At 40.7% G+C, this 13,898-nt stretch overlaps 1 protein-coding gene across 7 annotated transcripts in view; it reads right to left on the bottom strand.

Moving 5' to 3' along the window:
* LOC146574291 (inositol 1,4,5-trisphosphate-gated calcium channel ITPR1) overlaps positions 1-13,898 on the bottom strand; it is a 74,973-nt gene that overhangs the window by 32,176 nt on the left and 28,899 nt on the right. For 2 of the 7 annotated variants that reach the window (XM_085273834.1, XM_085273836.1), the window contains exons 19-39: positions 13,536-13,730; positions 13,179-13,430; positions 12,938-13,079; positions 12,675-12,828; positions 12,401-12,591; positions 12,161-12,293; positions 12,021-12,075; positions 11,774-11,939; positions 11,308-11,481; positions 11,096-11,170; positions 10,823-10,960; positions 10,591-10,716; positions 10,265-10,465; positions 9,916-10,167; positions 9,335-9,460; positions 9,099-9,227; positions 8,045-8,071; positions 7,638-7,758; positions 7,340-7,524; positions 7,109-7,257; positions 6,908-7,019 (exon numbers count right to left, since the gene is read on the bottom strand). In XM_085273834.1, the coding sequence (XP_085129960.1) occupies positions 6,908-7,019; positions 7,109-7,257; positions 7,340-7,524; positions 7,638-7,758; positions 8,045-8,071; positions 9,099-9,227; positions 9,335-9,460; positions 9,916-10,167; positions 10,265-10,465; positions 10,591-10,716; positions 10,823-10,960; positions 11,096-11,170; positions 11,308-11,481; positions 11,774-11,939; positions 12,021-12,075; positions 12,161-12,293; positions 12,401-12,591; positions 12,675-12,828; positions 12,938-13,079; positions 13,179-13,430; positions 13,536-13,730 (3,103 nt within the window). Of the gene's footprint in view, positions 1-6,169; positions 6,209-6,907; positions 7,020-7,108; positions 7,258-7,339; positions 7,525-7,637; positions 7,759-8,044; positions 8,072-9,098; positions 9,228-9,334; positions 9,461-9,915; positions 10,168-10,264; positions 10,466-10,590; positions 10,717-10,822; positions 10,961-11,095; positions 11,171-11,307; positions 11,482-11,773; positions 11,940-12,020; positions 12,076-12,160; positions 12,294-12,400; positions 12,592-12,674; positions 12,829-12,937; positions 13,080-13,178; positions 13,431-13,535; positions 13,731-13,898 lie in introns of all 7 variants that reach the window. The other 5 variants (XM_085273835.1, XM_085273837.1, XM_085273830.1 and 2 more) reach the window with 4 other exon arrangements.

Below are 13,898 nucleotides of genomic sequence, written 5' to 3'. Positions count from 1 at the left end.
TATCATAGCTTAAAGAATGACAAAAGTCAACTATAAAAAAGTGTAGCTCTGTCTAAAAAAAAAAATAAAAAAATCCAAGTATGTTTTTTAAGTTTGTTTTAAATGATCACATGCCCCAATGAAGGATAAAAAAAACATTTTGCTTTTTGAAAACATTCATGCTGACCATTTTGATCATCGTCTGAAGGAGTCATAGAGACAAAGTCTACAGTACTCTTTCTGTAAAAACTGTATGAGTCAAAAGAACGTTACTTTCAACTTTAAAATTTCCACTTTGCTTCCGCAGATAGTATTTCCTTTCTGAGTTATGGACAGTAACTCAATGCAGGATTTCCTGTGAAAGAGCCAGTAAATCTGAAAGTCTGATTTCACTTACTCAGACAGTTGAAACTTCAATTTAGCTTGAAATCAACTCATAAAAAAATATATGCATGAGGTCACTTATGTATATATTTTCCCTTTTCCATTATTGCCTTCAATAAGGGAAGTAATTACTTTATTCTGATTCAGTAAAAGGACTAGATGCTACAATCCCTGATGGTGCATATGATACAAATGCATTAGAAAGGTATAACTTTTTTAATGTTCATATGCACCCTAGATGCCATTGAAAACCCTACAGTTCCTAAGGCTTATTGTTTGCTTGCTGCATGAAGTATAAGGGCTTCTTGGTTGGTTGAATTGCAGTGTCACAAGTCTGTTACTGGACTGTTCTCCAAAATATACAATTATCATTTTAATAACTTAGACCTTCCCCACCGTGCTCCCCTCCTAAAACACACACACACACACACACACACACACACACACACACACACACACACACACACACACACACACACACACACACACACACACACACACACGAACCAAAACTGAAATCACACTGCAACTGTCAGGTAGTCAGGAATGGGAAAATACAAATGAGGTGAGAGGTTCTCAGTTTGAACTATGCTATGAGTAGGACATGACAAAAAGTGCAATGATCCACTCCAGTAATATAGAGATGCATTGTGTTCCTATTTTTAATTCCTAAAGTCCTATTGGCAGAACCAAAACAGTGGCAGTTCAGATCAGATTAATATTAAAATTCAGTAACTATATAATTCTTCTGTTCACTGGGGAAAAATTCAACCAGAGTAAGCTACTGCTGTGCATACATTGTTATGTAAAAGGACAGTGTAAGAGGGCAAGAGAGGGGAAAAGACAGGAGAGGGGCGATGAGGTTAGAGTTACATAATCACTCTAAAAGAAACCAGGCCACTAAACCAATGACAGAGATGCTTGCAGAAGCCATCTGTTACCAAAAACACAGTGGGCAACAAGAAAACCAGTGAAAGGCAGAGACAGAATTAATAAAAAAAAGAAACATGCTATGAGTATGTTTTCATGTATTCATGTGAGCTGAAGCTGAACTCAAGAGTATGATGATCAGAGGTTTGCTCAGATACTCACATAAACTCCTCTTGATTGATTAAATGTTTCTAGCAAGTTGCACCTGGACCAGATGCTTTTGGTAGTCATCAACATGCTTTGGGCATATGTTTTCTTGGCAGAATTCAAAGGGTTCATTTAAAATCGTTGGTTTCCTGGCATAGACCAGGCTTTTAAATGTAGAATACAAACTTTCAATAGGGTTGAGGTCAGGTTTTGGGAAGGCTTTTTCCAGAAGCTTAATGTTAGCTTATTTTTCTTTTCCAAAACCTGTTTTGAATAGTTTGTGGGATTATTTTCCTGTTGAAATACACAGTTGTGTCCAAGTTTTACTGTCTAGCTATTTGGAGGTTGAGCAATCTGCCAGTACCACTGGTAGCAAAACAGACCCAGAGCATGATGCTACTGCCACCATACATGACAGTACAGTGTTCTTAGTTTTGAAAGCCTCACTTTTACTCCAGCGGGCATATCTCTTGTCATTATCTGACCATAAAACCTTTTCTTTGTCTCGTCCATGTGGGCAGCTGCAAATTTTAGTCAAGCTTGAAGGGGTCGATTTTGGAGCAGGGGCTTCTTTCTTGGTTGGCACCCTCTCAGTCCATGGCGATGTAAAACATCAGTGTCACTGTCCACAGTGACACTGATGTTACAGCAGTTTCCAGTTCATGTCAGGCTTGAGCCTTGGTGGTTACTGGGTTGTTTCTGAACATCCAAACCAATTTCCACCCATCTGAGTGTAACATTTTGGGTCTTTTCCCAGACCTCAGCAAAGTGGTGACACATCGAATAAGTGCATTGTCTCTTTCAAATAGCAACTAATACTTGTTAACCTTTGTTTTTATGTTCTAGAATTTTGTTATGAAGCACTTTGTGATGTTTATCTTGAAATGTTCAATACATTTAAAATTTTACATACTTTTTTAAACACGATTGTTTGAACTGATGATCTTGGAATCTGACCTACTCAACTTGTGTAAATGTTCACTTCTTAGATCTTCACTGAGGTCTTTGGGCTTTCCCATTGTTCTCAGTATGTGTCAATCCAATGAGTGCTGTCAACAAGCTACCAACTGTAATCAAGCAGGATTGCATATGAGAAGTTAACAGACCTTGTGCAGTTAAAACATACTGTATAACCTTGCGCACCACTATCAAGCCTGTATGCACTTTTGATCCTGTGTGGATTACAGCTGAACCAGAATAGATTCAGACAGGTGGATTCAATATGTAAAAGTTATGAAAGATATATGCTGTACAACACTTTTCTACTTACTTATTAAGGCTTTTGCATACATTTTTGTGTCATCAAAAGCTCTGCAAGTATTCAAAGATACGCAAAAATTGCTAACATGAATGTCAAGCAGTAAAGGAGGAGGCTAAAGAACACCCTGAGTATATCTGATGTGGCATAGTTAACACACACACACACACACACACACACACACACACACACACACACACACACACACACACACACACACACACACACACACACCCTTAAAAGAATACAGGTTTTTAACCCTTTACTCTTAAACATAACATCTTCACAGTTAAGAATATCTCCCCAAATCAGAATAAAAAGCAGGACTGTTTTCAGTTATGTGACCGTTCTAATGTGTTCTAACATGTTTCTTAACAGGAAAATGAGATACGCATTTTGTTTGTTGGTGTGTGCGTGTGGGTGGGGGTGAAAAAGCACAATGAGACAGAGCAAGAAAGAGAAAGTGACAGACGGAGACATAGCAAGAAAAGAAGAAAGGGAAAACACAGAATATACTCATGAGTTCTTTGGAATAGCTGAAATGCAAATAGTGGGATTTTAGCACATGGCATCAAAAAGCGACACAATTAAGTCTAGCCTGAATCTTGCAGGTTTTAAAATGATTATCTGTGCATAAGCAGCAGCTATGACCTATGAAATCTACTGATTCTAATGTTTCCAGCACTTCTGATGATGATCAAAAAGCTTATGCCTTCTGCTCATTGCAACAATTATTTCATATGAAGAGTATTATTGAGCGAGGTGTGATATGAGACGTGGCTTGGGTTCTCAGTGTTAAGCCTTTTTGACAAACACAACAGCTGATCCCAGCAGCAGATATAACAGAGTTTAGCATCAGGTTGGGGGCTACGCATGCACACGCTGGAGGATCAGCATCTTTCACAAGTCTATCGACATGTTTTCCCTGTCACTACATCAAACCACAATGCAAAACGCTGATCAGAGTAGATATATGCTTCTCACCACCCCCCGACCTCACCACAACGACCACAGGCTAACCCCTCACGTCTGCCACATCCGCCCAAACTACAGTATATTCCACCAAACTGGAATCTCCCCAGGGCAAACCCCTCGATCAGTCTCACACCTCTCAGTTGAACATAAAAGGAAGAAAGTATGCAGACACACATGCACGTACCAAAAAATTCATGCTAATTTACGTGTGTGTGTTTTCTTTTTTCTCTGACAGTGCATAAATAAACACATCTTTGCAGGTGGAGGCTGAGTCATGTTTAAACCAGCGGTGAATGACATGAAAACTGGGGTTTACCACTCGACTGCTTGTTATGGGCAGACAGTAGAGCAGACTTAAATTAAAAGGCTGTGCTCTGTCATTTACATTGTAGCTGACCCACTTCTATACCAGAGCTGTAAAACAAATTTCTGTCTTGACCAGAGATGGAAAAACCTGCTGTGAGAAAATGTGTTAAGTAGATATAAATAAAGCAAGTCAAAAAAGCAAGATTACTCTTGCAAGCCACAGGAAGAAACAGTGCAGTGAAAGGGATGATACAAGCCTTATTTTCCAACATGGAAGGCTTGCATAACTGCTTTGCCTAGACCACACACACACGCACACACATCAGGGCAGGTGAAGCCTGAGAGTAGAAAGCCTAACACTGTATCCTGAATTCCTCTGGCTCTTACATAACTCTGACAGTCAAAGAGCAATGAATTAAGCTGATATTCATCTCAGTGACATTTAGCAATGGGATAGTACGCACACATCAGCGAGGCCAGAAATATACCTCGAGCCGTCTCTGTTTCCATTTCTCCATTTCAAAAAATGCCTCCATAATACTTTGCAGACACTGCTGCATAAATCGACTTCATGTGACCCACATAAACTCTGTTTCCTGTTAAACACAAACGCACAAACATGTATCCTTCTTCTATACCATATATAATGCTATTCTGCTTTGCTCAAAGATCAACAGAAGAGACAAGAGCCAGCTACGCACTTTCATATCACACCTACGCAAACATTCACAGCCAACTTCATTACGTTTACACAGAGCGGGTGTGTGTTTGCATCCATGTGAGAAAAGGTGCGAGTGGAAGTGGGGTGGGGTGGGGTGGGGGGGGGGGGGGGGATTTGGAGCAGTTAAGGAATTGTGTCACAATGATTTAATGGGGCCAAAAGGGGGAAAGAGGTGAGAAGAAATATGAAGATCGGCACGGGTTTCCACTTTCCTGCCACTCTTACACAGGAGCAGCTTTTCACGTGTAGACAGCCAGACAGAGATGCAGCACATGAGAGAAACTCATACAGCCCCCACCTCACTTCCCCCCCACAGGTGTGCACATGCACATGTATGCGTGCGCACACAACTGCTCTGTGGATAAACAGCTCCTCAACACTTTTATTGGCAATTACTGCTGAAGGTCACACATCAGCGGCGGGGCTGAGTTCCAGGAAAAAAAAAAGCCTGGTTCTTATGTAACCTCAGCCCAGAGTTGGCAGGCACCCAGGAATCGTGCAGCTCGCAAGCAAGGAAAACTAGGACACAGCCTCAGTGACTGCCTCAGCCCTTCACAGCCCAACACGTTCATTAATAGGCGCATATACAGAGCACGCACACAGTCAGAGCGCCCCCTATTGGAGCAGGAGATACTGGGGAGACACCCAGCCCCCCTTCCCAAAGGAATATAAAAATATAAAAAGGAAAGGGCAATGAATAATCTTCATGAGAACAGAGTGAGAGGAAATTAAGCAATGGGAAATCTCATGGTTTTAATAGATTAATCTTTATATTATCATCAGCTTTTTAGTGTTTGGGGTTTTTTGTGTGATGTTTGTCATATGGTCATTGCATTCTGCACTCTCATGTCTATTCAGTTTTTTTGTCAGTCTCTTATCGGTATTTCTGTTGCATCAGTCCGTTAATCTTAAAGATGATTTCAGTTTCTGTAAAATTGTGTTATTTCTATAGTCTTCCCTTGTAGCTAATCTATATCAAAATATAACTTCTTGACCCCGCTTTTCACAGGGCTGCAGTTTATTACATAAAAAGATAACTCCCTTAACTGGACCTGAATACAGTAAATGTGTGCAAAAATGACTTTCAACCAACACTTTGGCAAAAAGTCATGTACAGTGCAAGGACACTGAGTGGATACAAATATAGCACTGGCACATAGCCCAACCAGTAAGTGACTACCTTGGAAAATGGAAGCTCAGTTGAGCAACCTGCAGTCAGCAACAGAACACATCTCCCAGCCTCTCTTTTTTCTCACGTTTTCAGTTCTACACACCGTTTTATAGCAGACAATGCAGCAGGTGTTTAAGACAGAATTGGTCTATGACTGTTTGTTACCAGCTGTGCCCAAACCCCCACACAGCCAAAGCAGCTGCTACAGTAGGCTAATGTTAAAGTACAGCTAATATAGTTTCACAGATGTAACAGATGCTCTGGGAAACAAGGGCATGAATGGAAGATAAAGAGAAACAACCTTAGGCATATCCATCTCATCATCAAAGGCCCTGAGCTGAAAGAGAACAGAGGGTTTCAGGGGTTAGATAACAATGCAGGAAGCAGGAAGTTAAGGCAGAGGTCAATGATAAAGCATGTCATGTTAGTTAAGTGAGTTAACACTGCTGAAAAAAAAAAAATCTAATTCAGGAGCACAGATACAGTGCCATATCCATGTGCAGTATTTTTGCATGGATATTAGGAAAAGTGAGTATAATTAGTACAGTCTCACACAGCAGTGACCACCCCTGTTTAACTGAAAACCAAGGACAAGCCAAATCCCTTCAAAAAACTGGTTGGGGTACGTGTGATGCAGTATGTGTGTATATAGTGTAAACTCTATATAACTACACAAAAGATTTGATGAAATCATTTTCATATATAAAATCATAGTAAACATTGTATCAGATTGCTGTTTTTGTGTGAGGACTTGCCTTTTGAAAATGCATCATTTTAGGAGTTTTGTGCTTCACTTTTAGTTAAAACGAATGAAACTTAGTTGCTGAAAAGTTTTTTTTTTTTTGTTTTTTTTTTAAACCCGGCACTTTAAAAGACATAAAAAATAGCAAGAAACTATCAACATCTTTTATTCTAAACCTGCGTTGATACAATAAAGTATATACAATGTAAAAAATGTACAGTCATACCGCCTACAGTGAAGTGAATCATCTCCCCATAGAAATACAATATGCCTGTGCTTTGCAGCATCTCCTACCTTCTCTCCATAACCTCTGTCCTTAGTCATCATCTCCCGAAGCGTTTGCAAAACTTTAATGCACAGTCTCTCCTCATTTTCCTCCAGCAGCTGCTTGGTATGTTTGATCAGCCTGCAAATGAACATTAGAGCTTTAGTCTCAATCCTAATGAGGGCCTTTACGCTTTAATTGTAAATTTCATCGATCGCAGCATTCCTTACTTGCATATAAATCCTCCGCTCTCGCACTTCTTGCGCGAGTCTGTGTTCTCAGGGAAGAGCAGCTCAGGCCGATGCAGCACATCCACCAGAACGGACAACTCAGCCTGGACCAGCGGACGAAGACGGTCTTCGAGAGCGGACACGATGTCCTATATTACAGATAAAGCAACACCCTGAAGGTTTTTGTGCAATATAGAGACATAAAGCAGCGCAAACTCAAACAAACCTAACCTGCAGCCTCTCTATGATATTCCTGTAATCCCTTGACGCGGTCACTATAGAGTCTCTGCGTGCAGCGTTGCGAGCAGTAAGTCTCCAGCTCATGGCTGTCTTCTGAACGATGTTATTGGATTTCACAAACAGGTTGTTCACCTGGTTGTCCAGGTCCACAGGTATGGCTATTGCTCTGCCTTTGGCTGGTGGATTCAGAAAGACATACAACATTAGTGTCAAATCGCTTTAGGATTAATATAAACTGTTAAACCTTTTGAATATGATGGACTGATTTTGAGAAAGACCTTGGTCTTACCAACATCAGAGAGCACTTTGATACAGCTCTCAACATGACCCTTCTGCACTGGCATCAACCAGTTGCAGTGATAGGCCCTGAAGACAGCCTGCAGCAGCTGCACAAAAACTGGTTGCCTGGTCTGGGTAAAAAAATAAGAATAAGAGAAAAACAAGTGAAACTGTAGTTTATTCTTGATTGAAGTTTTCTGATAGATGTGTCTCACACGCACACACAGTGCTGTACCTGAGCTGCTGTGATATTACTGTGCTAATCCCCGCATGCTATTGTGGTCAGTTGCTACTGCTAACCCATCAAGCAGACCTTTGCCCAAAACGCACCTGTGAAAATCTTTCATATTGTTTAAAAAAAGAAAGAAATCTTAGCACCCAGATCTTCTGTGCCCTTATTTAAATTGTAACCGATACCTGAAATATTTTCCCCAAAAGAGAAGCCTGAAGAGCACAGAAAACATACAGCAGGTGACAAATTAAATAGCAAACCAAGATATAGTAAGGGGTTAGGCCAACATTGTGCCACAAGAGCAGCTTAAATGTGCCTTTGTTAGCTCTCTGAAACACTACTCGAGCAATGAATGCTATTCTTTGAAGTTATTTCATTAGATTTAATGATGGCAGTGGAAAGCATTATCTAGTCCGATGGTCCAAAATCTCACAGATGTTCAGTCGGGTAGGCGGTGAAACCATAGCTTATGATTCATATCATTTTTGTGCTCATCAACCATTTAATGATCCCCGTCGATGAAGGTGCTGTCATGCGGAAATCAACTACACCCAGATGTTTCATCACTGGATAAGGGTGATTACTCAGATAAACACTGTATCGAGGGTTTTGGTTTTTTTTACCTTTAATAAACTTTTTCTATAAACAGTTTTTAAACCCTATGAAGGAAAAGAACAAAAAATGATTCATTAACCAAAATTATTGTAAATAACTACTGGCCATGTCTGATCTTGCAATACCCGATTACCTCTACCAGAAGTTGACTAACATGCTGAAAACAGAAGTGGGAAGAGAGAGGAAACATGGTGCCAACAACCCAACCTAACCACTCCAAATAATGTTACTCAGCAGACACAGTTCTCGGGAACTCTGAGGAAACGCTGAGTTTACCACTTACGGAAGCAGAGTCTTGGCATTTTCCCATAATTCTGCTTTTGCAAGAGAGACTCGGGCTATTGGTATAAAATTACATGAAGCAACAGTCATACAGTATATTTTATACTTATATTTGTTCTGATGGCCACATAAGGACAAACTGTTTGCTATTAGGCTTAAAGTTAGCAGGTAATAACTAGTTCCTAAAAGATAGTCTAGGCAGTTAGATTTACATGAACTCTACACGTTACTGTTATTTTCAAAATGTTGAAGTATACCAGGGCTGATATTGACATTAGCATATTTATAGCTACTGTAAAAGCTTTTTTTTTTTAACCCCTTTGCATTATTGTAACAGGTTACCTGCAGGCTGGTGCTCTGGTCAGAAAAAGGTGAGCTGAAGAAGGTGGTCACAATGCCCATGACTGTCTCTGTCACATAGCGTTCAAGAATAGTGTCTGCATGCTTACGGTCACTTGTGTTGTTGCACACCTAAACAACAGAAATAACACATTTTGTCTTTTAGCTTGTTTGTTGTTTTCTTTTTTCCTTTAATATAGCTTTTATGTCATTATTGAAATAAATATGGGGTTTCTTACTCTGCAAATGTCAACTAGAAAGTTCTCAAAGAGTTTCCACATGTGGTTGGAGGTGTAGATCTCCTTCATTTCAACCTCAGTGTCCACATAGCAGTGGTTGAGAAAGTTGATATAAGCAATCTTCACCTGAAAGGTTAAGATTAAAGTTCATGTAAAAAAGATGGCGCTAATCTAATAAAACAACAGCAATACCTGTAGAATTTGTAACTTTAGATACACCACAATAAGCTCTAGACTCCTAGTTAAGGATTTAATAGTACCACATTATGGACAAAATTCATAATGTGGCACTATTTGATACATTTGTCACTAAAGCTAACTATGTGACATTTTTAAAGCTTGACATGCAGCAAAAACAATGAATAACTGTATTGCATTAGCAATCTGTAAGACCTGCAATCCACACGAAATCAAATGTATTTTAGATAATCAGCCTCTATAGCATACCTATTGCAAGCAGTAACACTTATCTTTAGATATGGCTCCCTATCTTTATTTCTTCAATTTTTCCAGTGCATTAAAATCACAAACTGTGCAGCTTATTGTTTCTCATAACTCTCAAACATTCCAGCTTATCTCACCTCAGGGATACAGTCTTCATGGGTCACCACCCGCACTATGTCATCCAGTGGCAAGAGCGAATTACACTTTATCTCTGTGTAGACGTTCTTGCCCTCAGTGCACACAGCCAAGAGCTCCACTAGGTGTATGTGGTACATTAGAGGACTGTTCTCATCCATGCGATCCCTCTCTGATCGCATCATCTGGACCAGAGTCTGGAAGGAGGCACGGTCATTATAGAAGACCAGGACATCTTCACCAGCATTCACCAGCTGGAGGAAGAAACGGATACATATTAGAACATAAGGAAACTGTGGCATAAGTGAAACACAGTGGGGGGGAAAAAACTGTGTAGAATTGATTTAGCACCTCTGCCATGACAATGTCTTGGCACTTTTTGATGAACTTGTTCTCTGCCTTGACAATAGTCTGTAAGAATTTCAGGTATTGGACGTTGCGGCCATGTGTTTCAATGCAGTGGACAAAGTGCTGAACCACACGCTCATTTATTTCACTGCATAGCTGGAAGTTGTTCATGAAGATATGCTGCATGGTGATGGCCTCCAAGATCTGAACACAAGAAAACAAAGACAAGAGAAGCCAGTTTTCCAAGATGTTGTTGTTGTGCAAAATCAAAATCTGTGCTTTTGTATCATTAACACTGCAAGCCTCAATCAGTGCACAAGACAGCTCACCCCTGGGTTGAGGAAAAGATTGATGTGCTTGTGTAGCAGCGCCTGGTTCTGCTGATTTCCTGCACAGAAATTCTGTAGAAACTGATGGGCTAGCTTCATAATATCCTGCATGCGTAAGTCTTCTCCCTGGAGTGGAAAAGGGCAAACGTGAAGGTTTGCCCGCTCGTACACACAAAAGAATGTGCTACTAAAAATAAAAACAAAAAATAAACCCATTGAGAACCATTGACACCTTCTCATAAGGGATCTGTAAGAGCTCAAGAACCACAGCATGAGCCCCCATGTTCCTCAGCAGCCTCTGTTGCTGCTTCTTGCTTTTTCTACCTGACAGACCTTCTTGGACACACAACCTGCTGAGACGCAGCAGGATCTGTGAGGGAGAGTTGAGAAAAAGCAAAAACATGAGGAAAATATATGTAGAAAAACTCTAGTGCTGCGCAACAACATTTGCAAAATATTCAGATATGTTAAAACAATCTTTTAACAAGGTTAGAAAACTTGTTACCTCCTTCACCACCCTGTAGTTGTAACTGCTTGTGCTTTCTGCTTTCTTTGGTTTGTCTATGCCCCCTGAGTCACCCTGTGAACGACATAACAGCGTGTTATAGCCTTACTGTGGTAAAAAAACAACAACAAAAAAAACAAAAGGAATACTTTTTGGTGGATGGCTTTTCAGGGTTATGAGATTGGCTCTGTTCAGGAAATAACACCCTGCACCTTTTTATGTTCTGGCTCAGCGGCGAGCACGTCCACTACATCCATGCCCTCGTCTGGCCCCAGCCTCTTATACACCCAGAGCTCAGACTTCTCGACGATGGAGCGCAGCTGGTCCAGGTCCGACTTTATTTGCTTGTAATTTTCCACATCTTGGCTGGTGACGAGCAACTGGACCTGTAAATACAAAAATTTGCTGGAAGATTAGGCAAAGTGCAGAGCAAAAAGCTATACAGGATCCACAAAATGTTACTGTGAAAACCTGAATATGCATTTTGTGTCACTGAGGTTTAGGAAGATCCTCCAAAGAATAATTCTTAATATTTCAATGTTTTTCATCCATTTTAGAGCAATACAAGTATTTGCAAATCATAATATACTTAAGCAAATGTCAAAAACACAAACAAGTGTACGGGTTATTGATTTCCTTGCTTTAGTTTTAAGTTGAGGGGAGTCACTGTGAGGATACCTGCTTAAATGCCTGCAAGACCTCCTGCCTTTGGCTGAAGTGCCTGAACAGCAGATGCAGGGCTCGAGACACCAGAGGAGGATAGTCGTGCATGGTTAAATGGAGCAAGACCCTCAAAAAGGTTCGGCCACCCTGATCATCCAGGTCCAGAGGGGTGTTCTCTTCACTAGACATAAACAGAACATATACTCAGAAACACTTCTCTATTTCATATTTTCGACTCTTTCGATACTCAATGTGTGTTTACCTTCCACCAAATATCCCCTCTGCCTGCTCTTCTATGTGCTCAAAATCCAGAGCCCCTGGAATCACAGAAAATCTCTCTAACTAACAAAGTCCATAACTTGTTCACACATTTGTGTATGATGTAGCTATGTTATTCTAAACCTGGCATGTTGTTTGGTCCTTCGACTGCTCCAGCTAAAGATATGTCATTTTGGGAATTACTCTCATCAAACTCCCTCTTAAAGATCGATAGCAGACAGGAGATCCTGTAGTCCAGGCGAACATTCAGGATGAACTGCAGTGAAGAAAAAAACAAAAACAAATGACATACATATATAATGTGCTGTATTTATTAAGGTTATATTGAAGTATAACAACATTAGAACATTGTATGTCTTCCACCTGCAGGATCTCGATGATCTTGAGCTTGGTGTCCATGACCAATATGTCCTGTTTCTCTGGTTCAGTCTGGGTCTTGACTGCGTCACCATTGGGGGCCCTGGTTGAAGATGGGGGAAGGAAACCCCCCCCTCTGAGCACTACTTGGGACATCAGCTCACCAACGCCATGAATTGACCTCATCACATTACTGCCTGGAAGCATTGACACGCACGCAAAACACACAAATGAACTTCATATCCATGGGATTCCGGTCCTCATCTTGCCATCCCCTTACCTTTACTGTCATCTCCTTTGTCCAGCTTGTTGAAAGCAAAAATGGTACTGACATGGACACAGTCTAGAATAGCCAGGAGGATCTTGGTTAGTCTCAATAAGTCACTGAAGGTGTAGAAGCCAAAATAAATCAGGTTCCTGGCCAGATTCACCACCTAAACATGGAAAATAGATGCTTTCAGCGAGTTTGCTGATTTGATTTTTGGAGCATGACTACTATGACATGAGTGTAATTGTAGTATATCAAGAAAGCACCAGGGTGACCTCAAAGGTGAGTTTGTTCTTCTCTTTATCTGCAAAAGGGAAGCTCTGAGACACCACATCTCTCAGGTAGTTTTCAACAAATTCCATCGTTTGTGAGAATCGCTCCTTAATTTCATCTTTAGATGTTCCATCATTGTCATAGCTACAAGTAAACCATATGTAAACAACAAGTTACGAAACTGCAAACACATACATGAGAAATGCTTTACAATATGATTATATAGTTTGCCTACTCCCTCACTCGTCAATAGCAATCTCTGAAGGGATCTCAGACCACAGTCGTGCATATTTGACTGGTGTAACCTGCTCCTGAGGGTCACGATCCACATGCATGTGCAGCATCATTCGACAGAAAGAGGCTCGTAGGTCATACGGCAGGTCTTCATCTGACATACACCGCAAGATCAGGTCCACATCCAGCTGGCCAGAGATCTTGTTGATTGCCAGATACTGACGGTCCAAACACATTCTGGCAAACAGGTTTAGCTGGTACCTGTAAGGTGTCCACACAGGTAAGTCAGGCTCTCCTTTTGTAAATTTGCCATCACAGGATACACCTTTTCCATCTTCAAGGAGCCGGCTGAGGTGCGGTATTTACCTGTAGTAACTGATCACCTCCTGGTCATCCTTCTGACCCTCCTTGGCATCCTGAGCAAGCTCCCGGATGCTTTTACTGCGGATCTCTTTAGTGTTGTCTTTCCAGAACAACCACACTTCCTCCTCGTCTTCCTCTGATTCCACAGAGTTCTCCCCGAGTGATGCTCCTTCAATCTCAAATCTCGAAAGAACCAGTCTACAGAAAAAAAAGAAATCATCAAGAAAAAACTTAATAAAAACAGACATTATTTACTTTGCTAGTGTAATCGTGTGGGCAGAAGAAAGCCTTTGTATCAAAAATGTTTTATTTATTCCAAAACGGCGACAAATAACCTTTGTATTTTTAATCACAGTACTGGATAAA

Source organism: Mchenga conophoros, linkage group LG5 (genome assembly GCF_057382185.1).
Source record: "Mchenga conophoros isolate Kocher_MC1m ecotype Shallow Benthic linkage group LG5, M_conophoros_male_GT1.1, whole genome shotgun sequence".
Taxonomy (NCBI): Eukaryota; Metazoa; Chordata; class Actinopteri; order Cichliformes; family Cichlidae; genus Mchenga; species Mchenga conophoros.
This window is presented reverse-complemented; position numbering and strand designations above follow the sequence as displayed.